The sequence below is a fragment of the Artemia sp. Qi Xiang Cuo genome, chromosome 11, assembly GCF_049724085.1.
Source record: "Artemia sp. Qi Xiang Cuo chromosome 11, ASM4972408v1, whole genome shotgun sequence".
In the NCBI taxonomy this organism is placed as follows: domain Eukaryota; kingdom Metazoa; phylum Arthropoda; class Branchiopoda; order Anostraca; family Artemiidae; genus Artemia; species Artemia sp. Qi Xiang Cuo.
Genome location: NC_142804.1, coordinates 36,779,250 through 36,795,214, shown reverse-complemented (window position 1 = coordinate 36,795,214; position 15,965 = coordinate 36,779,250). Strand labels below are relative to the sequence as shown.

The 15,965-nt window shown below is 36.0% G+C and overlaps 1 protein-coding gene across 2 annotated transcripts in view; it reads right to left on the bottom strand.

Moving 5' to 3' along the window:
• LOC148946941 (lysosome membrane protein 2-like) overlaps positions 1 to 15,965 on the bottom strand; it is a 206,086-nt gene that overhangs the window by 79,039 nt on the left and 111,082 nt on the right. For both annotated transcript variants that reach the window (XM_089096747.1, XM_089096748.1), the window contains exon 2: positions 9,595 to 9,681. In XM_089096747.1, the coding sequence (XP_088952873.1) occupies positions 9,595 to 9,681 (87 nt within the window). The remainder of the gene's footprint in view (positions 1 to 9,594; positions 9,682 to 15,965) is intronic.

Genomic DNA, 15,965 nt, shown 5'->3' with positions numbered 1-15,965 from the left:
TCAAAGTTCATTTTGAATTTCTTTCGTTGAAATGCAAGAGTTGGAATATTTCAGTAGCGTTTGGTTGTGGTTTAACTTGTCACAGTTACATTTTCTTGATTTTTCAAAGTTCATTTTTAATTTCTTTCGTTGAAATGCAAGAGTTGGAATATTTCACTAGTGTCAGGTTGTGCTTTACCTTGTCAAAGTTACATTTTCTTGATTTTTCAAAGTTCATTTTGAATTTCTTTAGTTGAAATGCAAGAGTTGGAATATTTCAGTATTGTTTGGTTATGGTTTACATTGTCACAGTTACATTTTCTTGATTTTTCAAAGTTCATTTTGAATTTCTTTCGTTGAAAAGCAAGAATTGGAATATTTCAGTAGTGTTTGCTTGTGGTTTACCTTGTCACAGTTACATTTTCTTGATTTTTTCAAAGTTCATTTGAATTTCTTTCGTTGAAATGCAAGAGTTGGAATATTTCAGTAGTGTCTGGTTGTGGTTTAACTTGTCACAGTTACATTTTCTTGATTTTTCAAAGTTCATTTTGAATTTCTTTCGTTGAAATGCAAGAGTTGGAATATTTCAGTAGTATTTGATTGTGGTTTACCTTGTTACAGTTACATTTTCTAGATTTTTCAAAGCTTATTTTAAATTTCTTTCGTTTAAATGCAAGAGTTAGAATATTTTAATAGCGTTTGGTTGTGGTTTAACTTGTCACAGTTACATTTTCTTTACTTTTCAAAGTTCATTTTGAATTCCTTTAGTTGAAAAGCAAAAGTTGGAATATTTCAGTAGTGTCTGGTTGTGGTTTACCTTGTCAAATTTACATTTTCTTGATTTTTCCAAGTTAATTTTGAATTTCTTTAGTTGAAATTCAAGAGTTAGAATATTTCAGTTGTGTTTCGTTGTGGTTTACCTTGTCACAGTTACATTTTCTTGATTTTTCAAAGTTCATTTTGAATTTCTTTCGTTGAAAAGCAAGAGTTGGAATATTTCACTAGTGTTTTCTTGTGGTTTACCTTGTCACAGTTACATTTTGTTGATTTTTTCAAAGTTTATTTGAATTTCTTTCGTTGAAATGCAAGAGTTGGAATATTTCAGTAGTGTCTGGTTATGGTTTACCTTGTCACAGTTACATTCTCTTGATTTTTCAATGTTCATTTTGAATTTCTTTCGTTGAAATGCAAGAGTTGGATTATTTCAGAAGTGTTTGGTTGTGGTTTACCTTGTCACAGTTACATTTTCTTGATTTTTCAAAGTTCATTTTGAATTTTTTTCGTTGAAAAGCAAGAGTTGGATTATTTCAGTAGTGTTTGGTTATAGTTTACCTTGTCATAGTTACATTTTCTTGATTTTTCAAAGTTCATTTTGAATGTCTTTCGTTGAAAAGCAAGAGTTGGATTATTTCAGTAGTGTTTGCTTGTGGTTTACCTTGTCACAGTTACATTTTCTTGATTTTTTTCAAAGTTCATTTTGAATTTGTTTCGTTGAAATGCAAGAGTTGGAATATATCAGTAGTGTTTGGTTGTGGTTTACCTTGTCACAGTTACATTTTCTTGATTTTTCAAAGTTCATTTTGAATTTCTTTCGTTGAAATGCAAGAGTTGGAATATTTCACTAGTGTTTGGTTGTGGTATACCTTGTCACATGTACACACATGTATACACATGTACACACATGTGCTTATCATGAGTGCTCATGATAAGTTAACCTAACCGCGTACGCGTAACCTAACTACGTACGCGCGCGTACGTAGGCTAACCTAGCCTAATCTAACCTAGCCTAACCTAACTTAATCTAACCTAACCTAACCTAATCATACACCTAACTTTTCGCATGTCTCTCACCTAACCTAAGCTAACCTAAGTGAAGCGTACGTAGGCTAACCTAACCTAGTCTAATCTAACCTAACTTAATCTAGTCTAACCTGACCATACTCACCGGAAAAGGTTAGGTTAACTTATCATGAGCACTCATGATAAGCACATGTGTGTACATGTGTATACATGTGTGTACATGTGACAAGGTATACCACAATCAAACACTAGTGAAATATTCCAACTCTTGCATTTCAACGAAAGAAATTCAAAATGCACTTTGAAAAATCAAGAAAATGTAACTGTGACAAGGTAAACCACAACCAAACACTACTGAAATATTCCAACTCTTGCATCTCAACGAAGGAAATTCAAAATGAACTTTGAAAAATCAAGAAAATGTAACTCTGACATGGTAAACGACAACCAAACACTACTGAAATATTCCAACTCTTGCATTTCAACGATAGAAATTCAAAATGAATTTGAAAAATTAAGAAAATGTAACTGTGACAAGGTAAACCATTACCTAACACTATTGAAATATTCCAACTCTTGCATTTCAACGAAAGAATTTCAAAATGAACTTTGAAAAATAACGAAAATGTAACTGTGACAAGGTAAACCATAACCAAACACTACTGAAATATTCCGTCTCTTGCATTTCAATGAATGAAATTCAAATGAACTTTAAAAAAATCAAGAAAATGTAACTGTAACAAGGTAAACCATAAGCAAACACTACTGAAATATTCCAACTCTTGCTTTTCAACGAAAGAAATTCAAAATGAGCTTTGAAAAATCAAGAAAATGTAACTGTGACAGGGTAAACCATAACCAAACACTACTGAAATAGTCCAACTCTTGCATTTCAACGACAGAAATTCAAAATGAACTTTGAAAAATCAAGAAAATGTAACTGTGACAAGGTAAACCATGACCAAACACTACTGAAATATTCCAACTCTTGCATTTCAACGAAAGAAATTCAATAGGAACTATGAAAAATAAAGAAAATGTAACTGTGACAAGGTAAACCACAACCAAACACTTCTGAAATAATCCAACTCTTGCATATCAACGAAAGAAATTCAAAATGATCATTGAAAAATCAAGAGAATGTAACTGTGACAAGGTAAGCCATAACCAGACACTACTGAAATATTCCAACTCTTGCATTTCAACGAAAGAAATTCAAATAAACTTTGAAAAAATCAAGAAAATGTAAATGTGACAAGGTAAACCACAACCAAACACTAGTGAAATATTCCAACTCTTGCTTTTCAACGAAAGAAATTCAAAATGAACTTTGAAAAATCAAGAAAATGTAACTGTGACAAGGTAAACCACAACCAAACACTACTGAAATATTCCAACTCTTGCATTTCAACGAAAGAAATTCAAAAAAAACTTTGAAAAATCAAGAAAATGTAACTGTGACAATGTAAACCACAACCATATACTACTGAAATATTCCAACTCTTGCATTTCAATAAAAGGAATTCAAAATGTACTATGAAAAGTCAAGAAAATGTAAATGTGACAAGTTAAACCACAACCAAACGCTATTAAAATATTCTAACTCTTGCATTTAAACGAAAGAAATTCAAAATAAACTTTGTAAAATCAAGTAAATGTAACTTTGACAAGGTAAACCACAACCAGACACTACTGAAATATTCCAACTCTTGCATTTCAACGAAAGAAATTCAAAATTAACTTTGAAAAATCAAGAAAATGTATCTGTGACTAGTTAAACCACAACCAAACGCTACTGAAATATTCCAACTCTTGCATTTCAACGAAAGAAATTCAAAATGAACTTTGAAAAATCAAGAAAAAGTAACTGTGATAAGGTAAACCACAAGCAAACACTACTGAAATATTCCAACTCTTGCTTTTCAACGAAAGAAATTCAAAATGAACTTTGAAAAATCAAGAAAATGTAACTGTGACAAGGTAAACCACAACCAAACACAACTGAAATATTCCAACTCTTTCATTTCAACGAAAGAAATTCAAAATAAACTTTGAAAAATCAAGAAAATGTAACTGTGACAATGTAAACCACAACCAGACAGTACTGAAATATTCCAACTCTTGCATTTCAACGAAAGGAATTCAAAATGAACTTTGAAAAATCAAGAAAATGTAACTGTGACAAGATAAACCACAACCAAACGCTAAAGAAATATTCCAACTCTTGAATTTCAACGAAAGCAATTCAAAATTAACTTTGAAAAATCAAGAAAATGTAGCTGTGACAAGGTAAACCACAGCCACACACTACTGATATATTCCACCTCTTGCATTTCAATGAAAGAAATTCTCAATGAACTTTGAAATATAAAGAAAATTTAACTGTGACTAGTTAAACCACAACCAAACGCTACTGAAATATTCCAACTCTTGCATTTCAACGAAAGAAATTCAAAATGAACTTTGAAAAATCAAGAAAAAGTAACTGTGATAAGGTAAACCACGACCAAACACTACTGAAATATTCCAACTCTTGCATTTCAACGAAAGAAATTCAAAATGAACTTTGAAAAATCAAGAAAATGTAACTGTGACATGTTTTAAGAAAATGTAACTGTGACACGGTAATCCACACCCAAACACTACTGAAATATTCCAACTCTTGCATCTCAACGAAAGAAATTCAGAATGAACATTGAAAAATCACGAAAATGAATCTGTGACATGGTATACCACACCCAAACACTACTGAAATATTCCAACTCTTGCATTTCAACGAAAGAAATTCACAATGAACATTGAAAAATCACTAAAATGTAACTGTGACACGGTATACCATAACCATACACTACTGAAATATTCCAACTCTTGCATTTCAATGAAAGATATTCAAAATGAACTTTGAAAAATCAAGAAAATGTAACTGTGACAAGGTAAACCATAACCAAACACTACTGAAATATTCCAACTTTTGCATTTCAATGAAAGAAATTCAAAATGAACTTTGAAAAATCAAGAAAATGTAACTGTGACAAGGTAAACCACAACCAACCACTACTGAAATATTCCAACTCTTGCATTTCAATGAAAGAAATTCAAAATAAACTTTTGAAAATCAGGAATATGTAACTGTGACAAGTTATACCACAACCAAACACTACTGAAATATTCCAACTCTTGCATTTCAACGAAAGAAATTCAAAATGAACTTTGAAAAATCAAGAAAAAGTAACTGTGACATGGTAAACCACAACCAAACACTACTGAAATATTTCAACTCTTTCGTTTCAACTAAAGAAATTCAAAATGAAATTAAAAAAAATCATGAAAATGTAACTGTGACATGGTAAACGACAAGCAAACACTACTGAAATATCTCAACTCTTGCTTTTCAACGAAAGAAATTCAAAATGAACTTTTAAAAATCAAGAAAATGTAAATATGTCAAGGTAAACCACAACCAAACACTACTGAAATATTCCAACTCTTGCATTTCAACGAAAGAAATTCAAAATGAACTTTGAAAAATCAAGAAAATGTAACTTTGACAAGGTAAACCACAACCAGACACTACTGAAATATTCCAACTCTTGCATTTCAACGAAAGAAATTCAAAATGAACTTTGAAAAATAAAGAAAATGTAACTGTGACAAGGTAAACCACAACCAAACGCTATCGAAATATTCCAACTCTTGCATTTAAAATAAAGAAATTAAAATGAACTTTGAAAAATCAAGAAAAAGTAACTGTGACAAGGTAAACCACAACCAAACACTACTGAAATATTCCACCTAGTGCATTTCAACGAAAGAATTTCAAAATGAACTTTGAAAAATCAAGAAAATATAACTGTGACTAGTTAAACCACAACAAAACGCTCCTGAAATATTCCAACTCTTGCATTTCAACGAAAGAAATTCAAATTGAACTTTGAAAAATCAATAAAAAGTAACTGTGATAAGGTAAACCCCGACCAAACACTACTGAAATATTCCAACTCTTGCATTTCAACGAAAGAAATTCAAAATGAACTTTGAAAAATCAAGAAAATGTAACTGTGACAAGGTAAACCACAACCAAACACTACTGAAATATTCCAACTCTTGCATTTCAACGAAAGAAATTCAAAATGAACTTTGAAAAATCAATGAAATGTAACTGTGACAAGGTAAACCATAACCAAACACTACTGAAATATTCCGTCTCTTGCATTTCAATGAAAGAAATTCAAACGAGGAGGGGAGGGGGAGGGGGAGGGGAGGAGAAGGGAGGATATGGAGGGGAGGGGCCCTTTGGGGCCAAAGGTGGGAGGTGCCCTTTGGGCCCCGGGGGGGGTCTGGGGGAACCTTGAGGGCCGGGGGCCCTTTGGGAGCCCAGTGGACCTTTGGGGACCGGGGGAGGACCTTTGGGGGCCCGGGGGACCCTTGGGGGCCGGTTGGCCCTTTGGGAGCCCGGGGGACCTTTGAGGACCAGGGGAGGACCTTTGGGGGTCTGAGGAGGGCGTTTGGGGGATAACATTTCGAAATTTTTACTTTTTTTTGCGGCGCATCCCTGCGGCGCATCCTGCAGCGCTTTCCTGCGGTGCCTCCCTGTGGCGCATCCCCTGCGGCGCTTTCCTGACCCGCGGCGCATCCCTGCGGCACATCCTGCGGCGCTTTCCTGGCCCACGGCGCATCCCGGCGACGCTTCTCTGGTCCGGGGGACCTTGGGGGGCCGGGGGAGGGCCTTTGGGGCACAGGGAGGGCCTTTGGGGCACCGGGAGGGCCTTGGGGGCACAGGGTGGGCCTTGGGGGCACCGGGTGGGCCTTTGGGGGTCCGGGGGGGCAGTTGGGTGCCTGGGGGACATTTGGGGACCGGTGGAGGGCCTTTGGGACCCCGTTGGTCCTTTGGGAGCTCGATGGGCCTTTGGGGGGCCCGGGGATGGTCTTTGGGGGTCTGGGTGGGCCTTTGGGGGCTCCGGTGACCCTTTGGGAGCTTGGGGGCCTTTAAGGACCGGGGGCTCTCTTCGGGGTTGGGGTAGGAGGATTGGAACCCTTTGGGGTTGGGTTAGAGGACCTCACAACACTGTTCAAATGAAACTTGTGTATTATAACGACCACATAGTTTCACCATTAAATTCTCTTCTAAAATCTCTTCAAAAATCATCTTTTAAAATGTCTCTAACTGTTTCTCCGAAATAGTTCCATAACCTGTCTAAAACAGTTTCGCCCAAATAATCCCTAAACGTAATTCAGCGTGTTCCTTTTGTTTTTGGCATCTCTGCGCTAATGGATTTCAAATTAATAAGAAACCTGATTCCCGCGCTAAAACAATTCATCGCTAAGATGTTTCTTGGAGAATTGTTTCCATGGCCTTTGGCTATTAATATCCTTTGGAGTTCGACCAAAAGAGTTGTTTCCGAGGCAAAGACATTAATGACTTGGATCTATTCCTGGAGAATCGTTTCTATGCGAAAATTTTTAAAGTCTGACAGATGATGTCATTGGTTGATTGATCTGTCAAGAAAGGGGAATTAATTTGTTGTTTCTAAGGGGAATTATTGATTCACGATAGGTGAATTGAGGTCGACAGCACAGGTGTTCCAAGGTCTATGTTGTTGTTGTTGTAAGTGCACGCTCTCAGCGAATGTCAAGGTCGATGTTGTTGTTGTTGACACACTTGGAAAAAGAGGTCATTGACCCCATTAACCACGTGTTCTCCCTAATGACTCTATGCCCATATTTGGACCATAAACCACGTGGTTCGTACCGGAGTTATAGGGTCACTTCTACTTCAGAAAACGATTCTGGGCAATCATCAAATGACTGGTTACCCATACAAAAAGAGCAGCATTGCATACCTCTGCACTCAGTTGCTCGATGGCCATAAAGGTAGCATTTTGAAGACTTTATGAGGAACACATAGTCATCACAGCGCTTCATCAAGAAGCCAAGCTTCACATGACCGTATAGCAGGATAGACCTGCAGAGTTTTGGGCTAACTTCAATGACGTTAGCACTGTTTCTATCTTTTCTCAACATTGTGACAACTTTCAGTAGTTCCCTTTAACCAACCATGTCTTTAAAATAATATTTACTTCCCATAAACTCTGTGCGGAACAAATCAGCATCTTCACAATCTGTGATGTATTACATGATTATTCTCGGCATCTTTTCCTTTAGTTGCATAACTTTATACTTTGTCATGTCGAATTTCTTGTTAAATGCAGAAATTGCCTCTTCTGTATCGGACTCTGAACCCAGTTCAAGTATAATTTTGCCATTCTTCGCTGGTACTGTCTTTTTCACAGCAAAATTTGTTCTGTCTTCGTCAACAGCCCGATAAAAACTTTTGGTCACCTTTCCTAAATAATTCCGGCCCAGACGTTTATCACTATTTTTGTCAGATTCCACGGGATCCAGACTGATCGAATAAACACTTGTGCCACGTACCGCCGATTCAAAATTTAGCTCTATTTTTGTCAATGGCATTTGAAAAACTTGAAACAGTAGGAAAACGGATCATATTAGGTTTATTTAATAAATGATGCTTGAATTGTTATAAATAAGTTTTTTTGGAATATGTTATTCTTGAACAATTTATTTATAAACTAGTTATATGTTTTTAACTACTTTTCAATAACTTAACTAGTATTGATAATTTCTTTGTGTGGTTACAATTCAGGGTATATATTTGCACCTTAGGTGGGGGGGGGGCAAGGTCGTACCCAGATTTTTTTTGCGAAGGGGGTTTTACTCAAAGATTTTTTTCAGGGGGGGGGGGGGTTACACAAAAACCTCAAAAAACACACACAAAATTTGTTTATATTCATTTTTGTTGCGTTTTTACGAGTCAAAAAACATTTCGGGAGGGGTTCAAACCCCCCTAACCCCCCTCTGGGTACGGCCTTGGATGGGGGTGGGTAAATTTGAATTTGCAATAGAAGCGATTATTAAATTCGGTACTTTTCCATTATATGGGCCTCTAGGGTTAACCGCTGTAGAGTAGGCAATGATAAAACCCGTTTATGACATATTAACCGCAATAGACTAGGCAATGATAGCGTGGTTTGCATTGCGCATACGATATTTAACTGTGGTTTTTTGGGGTTTAGGGGAGGAAAAAGGTGCATAGGTAAGGTTACGCATTTAATATATGCTACGCTTAACCCCCACCCCCACCCCTAATGTGCAAATATATAGCCCAAATTTGTTTCTAAACTATTATTTAGGTAAATTTTTGTTATTCATATTATTAATTTACAAATAAAGTAAACATACCACTTAATGCCTTTTTTATACTCTTTCCAATTATAATAATCATTTTTGTCGGAAATGAATTTGACCCCCACCCATATGTATGCTAATTCAGGGTATATATTTGCTCATTAGGGGGAGGGGGGTAAATTTTATTTCTGATGTAAATTGGAGGTAAGTTTAAACTTTACCCCTACCCCCCTAATTTGCAAATATTTACCCTGAATTGGTACATATAGGGGTGGGGGAAAAATTCATTTCCGACAAAAATGATTATTATTTTTGGAAAAGCATAAAAAAGGCATGGAGTGGTATGTTTACTTTATTCGTTGGTCAATAATATGATTTGCGAAAAATTTACCATTATTTATTCATCCTATTTTATTTCAAACTTGACTAGAGAGACCCATATAATGGGAAAGTACCTTATATTCGTAAAGAGCATTAAAAAAGGCATCGAGTGGTATGTTCACTTTATTCGTAAGTCAATTATATGAGCTGCGAAGTATTTATCCCTAAAAGTGCCTTATGCGCTCTAAGTGACTTACTTTTAAATACTGACATTGTAAAATAACTTACTTTTTGCGTTTTCTTATCATTCTCACTTGTTGGGACTAGGGAAAATTCCCCCTTTTTTGACTGCAGCTCATAAGTTTTCGAACTCATCTGAAAACAATGTATATTAACTTAAACTTTCAAACTGAATTTTAAACACTTCAAAAACAAATCATTTGCAGAACGCAAACATGTCACCCAGTGTAATACATACATTGACAGAATGAAGAAAGATTTATCTCTTCATTCTGTCAAAAGAGCAAAGTACAAAGGTCTGAAAAAGTCACAAGATTATAGTTTAATCTACTACAGGTGTCATCTAGCTCGTTTTCGTTACCAAATAATAAATGGAACAAATTTGTTTCTTTAAGTGATTGATTAAAAGAAAACTTCTCTAATAAAGTTTTATTGTAAACTACCACCTTCAAATTCCAACTTCATGAAAGATAAGTGTCATTTGCGCTTTACTGACAAATGTCTCTTTGAGCGGTGTTTCTTTTTAATTCCAAGAACAAACAGTTAAATATGTTCTCTTTTTTGTAACGATCGATTTAGTTTAATAACTTTAATCGGCAATATCTTTAGTCCGCAGTTGCTTCCTTCGAAATTTTTTCCTTTTAAATTTATAAACAAAATTGGTTGCCGAATTACTTCATAATTTTCAAATTTAAATAGTATTTGCAGGAAATAAATTTTTTTTTTTCAAAAGTACCTGAAAAGTTTTATTTAGGTATTGATTTTTTGCTGTTAAATTAAATAAGATCGAAAGAAAAAATGGAAAAAATAGCATTTTCAAATAGTAAAGCTAAATTAAAAACCACTCTTTATTTTTTCCAATTTTTTTTCTTTCCCATAAACTTAGTTAGTACTTTGGCTACTATTTTGATTTAAGACAAATAAAGAACCTACTGTTTGAAATACATTCTGGGTTCAGCAGATTGCCAACACTTTAGGGAATCGAGAGAGTAATAGCCCCCAATCTTATTCCTGATACTTGCTATCCGTCGTACGAGTAATATATGACCTGTGTTTAATTTATGACCAGTGTTTTGATTTCTCATTGTTTTAGGTTCCATTTATCCATATTTGGTGATTTATGTTCGTTTTACACTCGACTTGACTGTTAATTTTAATATTTGACCGTTTTAGTTTTTATTTATTTATTCGCAGTAATAGCTATTCCTTTTTGCTTTTACATATTTAGTTGTCTGCAGTATAAGCTATTCGTTTTTGCTTTTACATATTTAGCGCTACTGCTCTATTTTTAATCTTCTGCATTTTAAATTGGTGTCTAGAGATACCAGAACAATAACTTTTTTTTAAACTTGTTTTCTTCCTCATCTTCATTAGCTCACCGACTTTTTGTACTTTTGTCACATAAATTTGTGACCCATTTTTCGACCACTTCCGGCTGTTCAATGACTTCCAAATTTATCAGTATATACACTTCCAATAACATTACAAAAACACTAGGTCAAAATTATCCCCTCTTATACATCCCCTTCAACTCCCTTAATTAATTTCATATAGTATCTGCTTTTGAACTACTTCAAAGTTTTCGATTGCTACCAAATTTTATCAGTGTATGCACTTCTAATGACAGCGCAACAATACAACATCTAACACCCCCTAATGTATACTCACCATCCCAGCCCCTTAATATTTTTTAATAAATTGTATGCCGGCTGAAATTAGAGACCTCTGAAGGTTGAAAGCCTTGAGCATAGTTAGTACGCATTTGAAAGATCATGACTAGAAGCGTTTTTCTTCAGATTTAGGTCAGGACTCTAATGTCAAGATCAGACTGATAACGAAATGTAAGGTATAAAGCAAACACAATTACATAAGATTTGATTGCGTAGCAGCTAGAACACTTGGCTTTAACCGTGGTAACTTAGGTTCGAGTCGTATATAAGACAAATTATTGTCTTAGAGAAGAGTAAAGATTTACTCTTAGAGATGTAAAATTTAGTCTTAGAGATGACCAAGAAGCCGAAAATAGTAAATAGGATTATTTTTAAACTCGTTTTCAAAATGAACAAAAATTAGTAAATAATTTTTTCTCGAGATTCTGTGAATGTAAGTGAAACGATGGGTGATAAACTGATTGATCTTTGCATAGATTTATCTTTTATCTTTTGTTTATCTCAGCTCATTAACTTTTTTCATTTATACATTTATAAATATGAATTTGATACCTACGTTATGTAAAACCCTATCTATTCTGCGTCCCTCGCTAAAAAATTATCTACTAAAAGTAGATAAAAAATTATCTACATTTTAGTCCAATTTGAAAATGAATTTTTTTATATATATTTTTTTTTGCATTTATAATGTCATTGTTTTATTTGTCTTTGAATTGTTGGCTAGTGTCAAAAAGCTTCTTTGCCGAAGTGTCACAGTTTCTTTTTTTTTAGTCAATTGACCAAGCATTACACGCTGGTTTTTGTTATTGGAATTTTTTTTTCTGAAAATCTTATAAAACTGTCAATGTTTTGTTTTTGCAAAAAGCTTCAATGTTTTTGTTTTTCAATAATCGAACAAATTGCCATTTTCTTCTGTCATTTTAGCTAGGGATTTTTTCTTTTTTTATTGGACTAAGCGTCATTGTTTTTTTGTTTCTGTTTTCTTTTTCATTGTAGAGTCCTTATTTTTTTTTCCAATCATCGAACTAAGTGTTGTTGTTTTTCTGTGCAATTAGTAGAGAGGGGTCATGAGCTCGTGACAGTACCACGTGGTTTTTGGTTTTCTGAATGAGAATGAAAAAACAGGAATTTTCTCACTTGAAAAAACATAAATTTTGTCACATTTATGGTTGTTTTCATGGATGGTTATGGATGATTTATGGTTTTTGTCAGTGAGAATTTGAAAAAACAGGAATTTTGTCACATTTATGTCTGTTTTTGTGGTTTCTGTCAGTGAGAATTTGAAAAACAGGAACTTTCTCACATTTTTGTATGTTTTTATGGTTTTTGTCAGTGAGAATTTGAAAAAACAGGAACTTTCTCACTGAGAAAACCATAAACCACGTGGTGCTGTCACGAGTCAGAACACCTGTGCTGTCGACCTCAATTCACCTATCGTGAATCAATAATTCCCCTTAGAAACAACAAATTAATTTCCCCTTTCTTGACAGATCAATCAATCAATGACATCATCTGTTAGACTTTAAAAATTTTCGCCTAGAAACATTTCTCCAGGAATAGATCCAAATCATTAATGTCTTTGCCTCGGGAACAGTTCTACTGGTCGAACTCCAAAGGATATTAATAACCAAAGGCCATGGAAACAATTAGGCAAGAAACATCTTAGTGATGAATTGTTTTAGCGCGCGAATAGGTTTCATATTAATTTGAAATGCGTTAGCGCAGAGATGCCAATAACAAAGGAACACGCTGAATTTACGTTTAGGGATTATTTGGGCGAAACCGTTTTAGACAGGTTATGGAACTATTTCGGCGAAACAGATAGAGACATTTTAAAAGAAGATTTTTGAAGAGATTTTAGAAGAGAATTTGAGTGTGGTCGTTATAATACACAAGTTTCATTTGAACAGTGTTGTGAGGTCCTCTAACCCAACCCCAAAGGGTTCCAATCCTCCTACCCCAACCCCGAAGGAAGCCTCCGGTCCTCAAAGCCCCCCAAACTCCCAAAGGGCCACCGGTCCCCCAAAGACCCACCCAGACCTCCAAAGGCCATCCCCAGGCCCCAAATGTCCCCCAGGCTCCCAACTGTCCCCCCGGACACTCAAAGGCCCCCCAAGCTCCCAAAGGGCCACCGGCGCCCCAAAGGCCCACCCAGACCCCCAAATGCCATCCCCGGGCCCCCCAAAGGCACATCGAGCTCCCAAAGGACCAACGGGGTCCCAAAGGCCCTCCACCGGTCCCCAAATGTCCCCCAGGCACCCAAAGGCCCTCCCGGCACCCCAAAGGCCCACCCACACCCCCCAAAGCCAAACCCCGACCCCCAAGCCCCAACCCCCGGCCCCAAAGGTGCCCCCCCGCTCCCCAACGACCCCCCACCCCCAAGGGGCCCCCAAACCCTCAAAGGCGCTCCCCGAGCACCCGTCTTTCGTTGATGTGTGTTGTCTGAAACCTATGATTTGGGATGTGTAGTTTGCTACTTCAGGCTTTTCTGAGCTAAGGTTTCCTAGTATTTCCTAGGTGAATGTTGTCTGAAACCAATAGTTTGGGATGAGTAGTTTGCTATTTCAGGCTTTTATGAGCTAGGTTTCTTAGCCTTTCGTTGGTGTATGTTGAGTGAAACTTATGATTTGGGATATGTAGTTTGTTATTTTTGACTTTTCTGAGTTGGATTTCTTAGTCCTTCATAGGTGTGTGGTGTCTGAAAACTATGATTTGGGGTGTGTAGTTTGCTATTTTCGACTTTTCTGAGCTGGATTTCTTAGACTTTCATAGGTATGCGTTGTCATAAAAATATGATTTGGGATGTATAGTTTGCTATTTAAGGCTTTTCTGAGCTAAGTTTTTCTAGTATTTCGTAGGTGAATGTTGTCTGAAACCAATCGTTTGGGATGAATAGTTTGCTATTTTTGACTTTTCTGAGCTAGGTTTCTTAGTCTTTCGTTGGTGTGTGTTGACTGAAACCGATGATTTGGGATATGTAGTTTTCTATTTTTTACTTTTCTGAGCTGGATTTCTTAGTCTTTCATAGGCGTATGTTCTAGGAAACCTATGATTTGGGATGGGTGGATTGCTACTTTTGACTTTTCTGAGCTGGATTTCTTAGCCTTTCATAGGTGTTTGTTGTCTGAAACCTATAGTTTGGGATGACTAGTTTGCTATTTTTGACTTTTCTGAGCTAGGTTTCTTAGCCGTTCATAGGTGAGTGTTGTCTGAAACCTATGATTTGGGATATGTAATTTGCTATTTCCGACTTTTCATAACCGGATTTCTTAGTCTTTCGTAGGTGTGTGGTGTCTGAAACCTATGATTTGGGGTGTGTGGGTTGCTATTTTTTTGACTTTTCTGAGCTGGATTTCTTAGCCATTCGTAGGTGTGTGTTGACTGAAACCTATGATTTGGGATGGTTAATTTGCTATTTTTGACTTTTTCGAGCTAGATTTCTTAGCCTATCATATGTGTATCCTTTCAGAAAGTTATGATTTGGGAGGTGTAGTTTGCTTTTTGGACTTTTCAGAGCTAGGATTCTTAGTCACTCATAGGTGTTTGTTGTCTGAAACTTCGAGTTTGGGATGAGTAGTTGGCTATTTCAGACTCTTCTGAGCTAAGGTTTCTTAGTATTTCGTAGGTGAATGCTGTCTGAAACTTATGATTTGGGATATGTAAATTACTATTTCGGGCTTTTCTGAGTTGGATTTCTTAGTCTTTCATAGGTGTGTAGTGTCTGAAACCTATGATTTGGGATGTGTAGTTTGCTATTTTCGACTTTTCTGAGATAGTTTTCTTAGACTTTAATAGGTATGTGTTTTCAGAACATTATTATTTTGGATGTGTAGTTTGCTATTTAAGTCTTTTCTGAGCTAATGTTTTCTAGTATTTCGTAGGTGAATGTTGTTTGAAAAATAGTTTGGGATGTGTAATTTGCTATTTCCGACTCTTCATAACCGGATTTCTTAGTCTTTCGTAGGTGTGTGGTGTCTGAAACCTATGATTTGGGATGTGTGGGTTGCTATTTCAGGCTTTTCTGAGTTGGATTTCTTAGTCTTTCATAGGTGTGTAGTGTCTGAAACCTATGATTTGGGGTGGATGGATTGCTACTTTTGACTTTTCTGAGCTGGATTTCTTAGCCTTTCATAGGTGTTTGTTGTCTGAAACATATAGTTTGGGATGACTAGTTTGCTATTTTTGACTTTTCTGAGCTAGGTTTCTTAGCCGTTCATAGGTGAGTGTTGTCTGAAACCTATGATTTGGGATATGTAATTTGCTATTTCTGACTTTTCATAACCGGATTTCTTAGTCTTTCGTAGGTGTGTGATGTCTGAAACCTATGATTTGGGGGTGTGTGGGTTGATATTTTTTGACTTTTCTGAGCAGGATTTCATAGCCATTCGTAGGTGTGTGTTGACTGAAACCTATGATTTGGGATGGTTAATTTGCTATTTTTGACTTTTCTAAGCTAGATTTCTTAGCCTTTCATAGGTGTGTCCTTTCAGAAAATTATGATTTGGGAAGCACACAAAAACTTACACATGCACACGAAAACTTACATGCACACAAAAACTTAAATGCACACAAAAACTTACACACACACACACACACACACAAACTTACACACACAAACACACGAAAACTCACACACACACTCCAAAACTTACACACACACAAAAACTTAAACACACACACACACACACACAAAAACTTACACATGAACACAATAAAACTCACACACACACGCAAAAAAACTTACACACA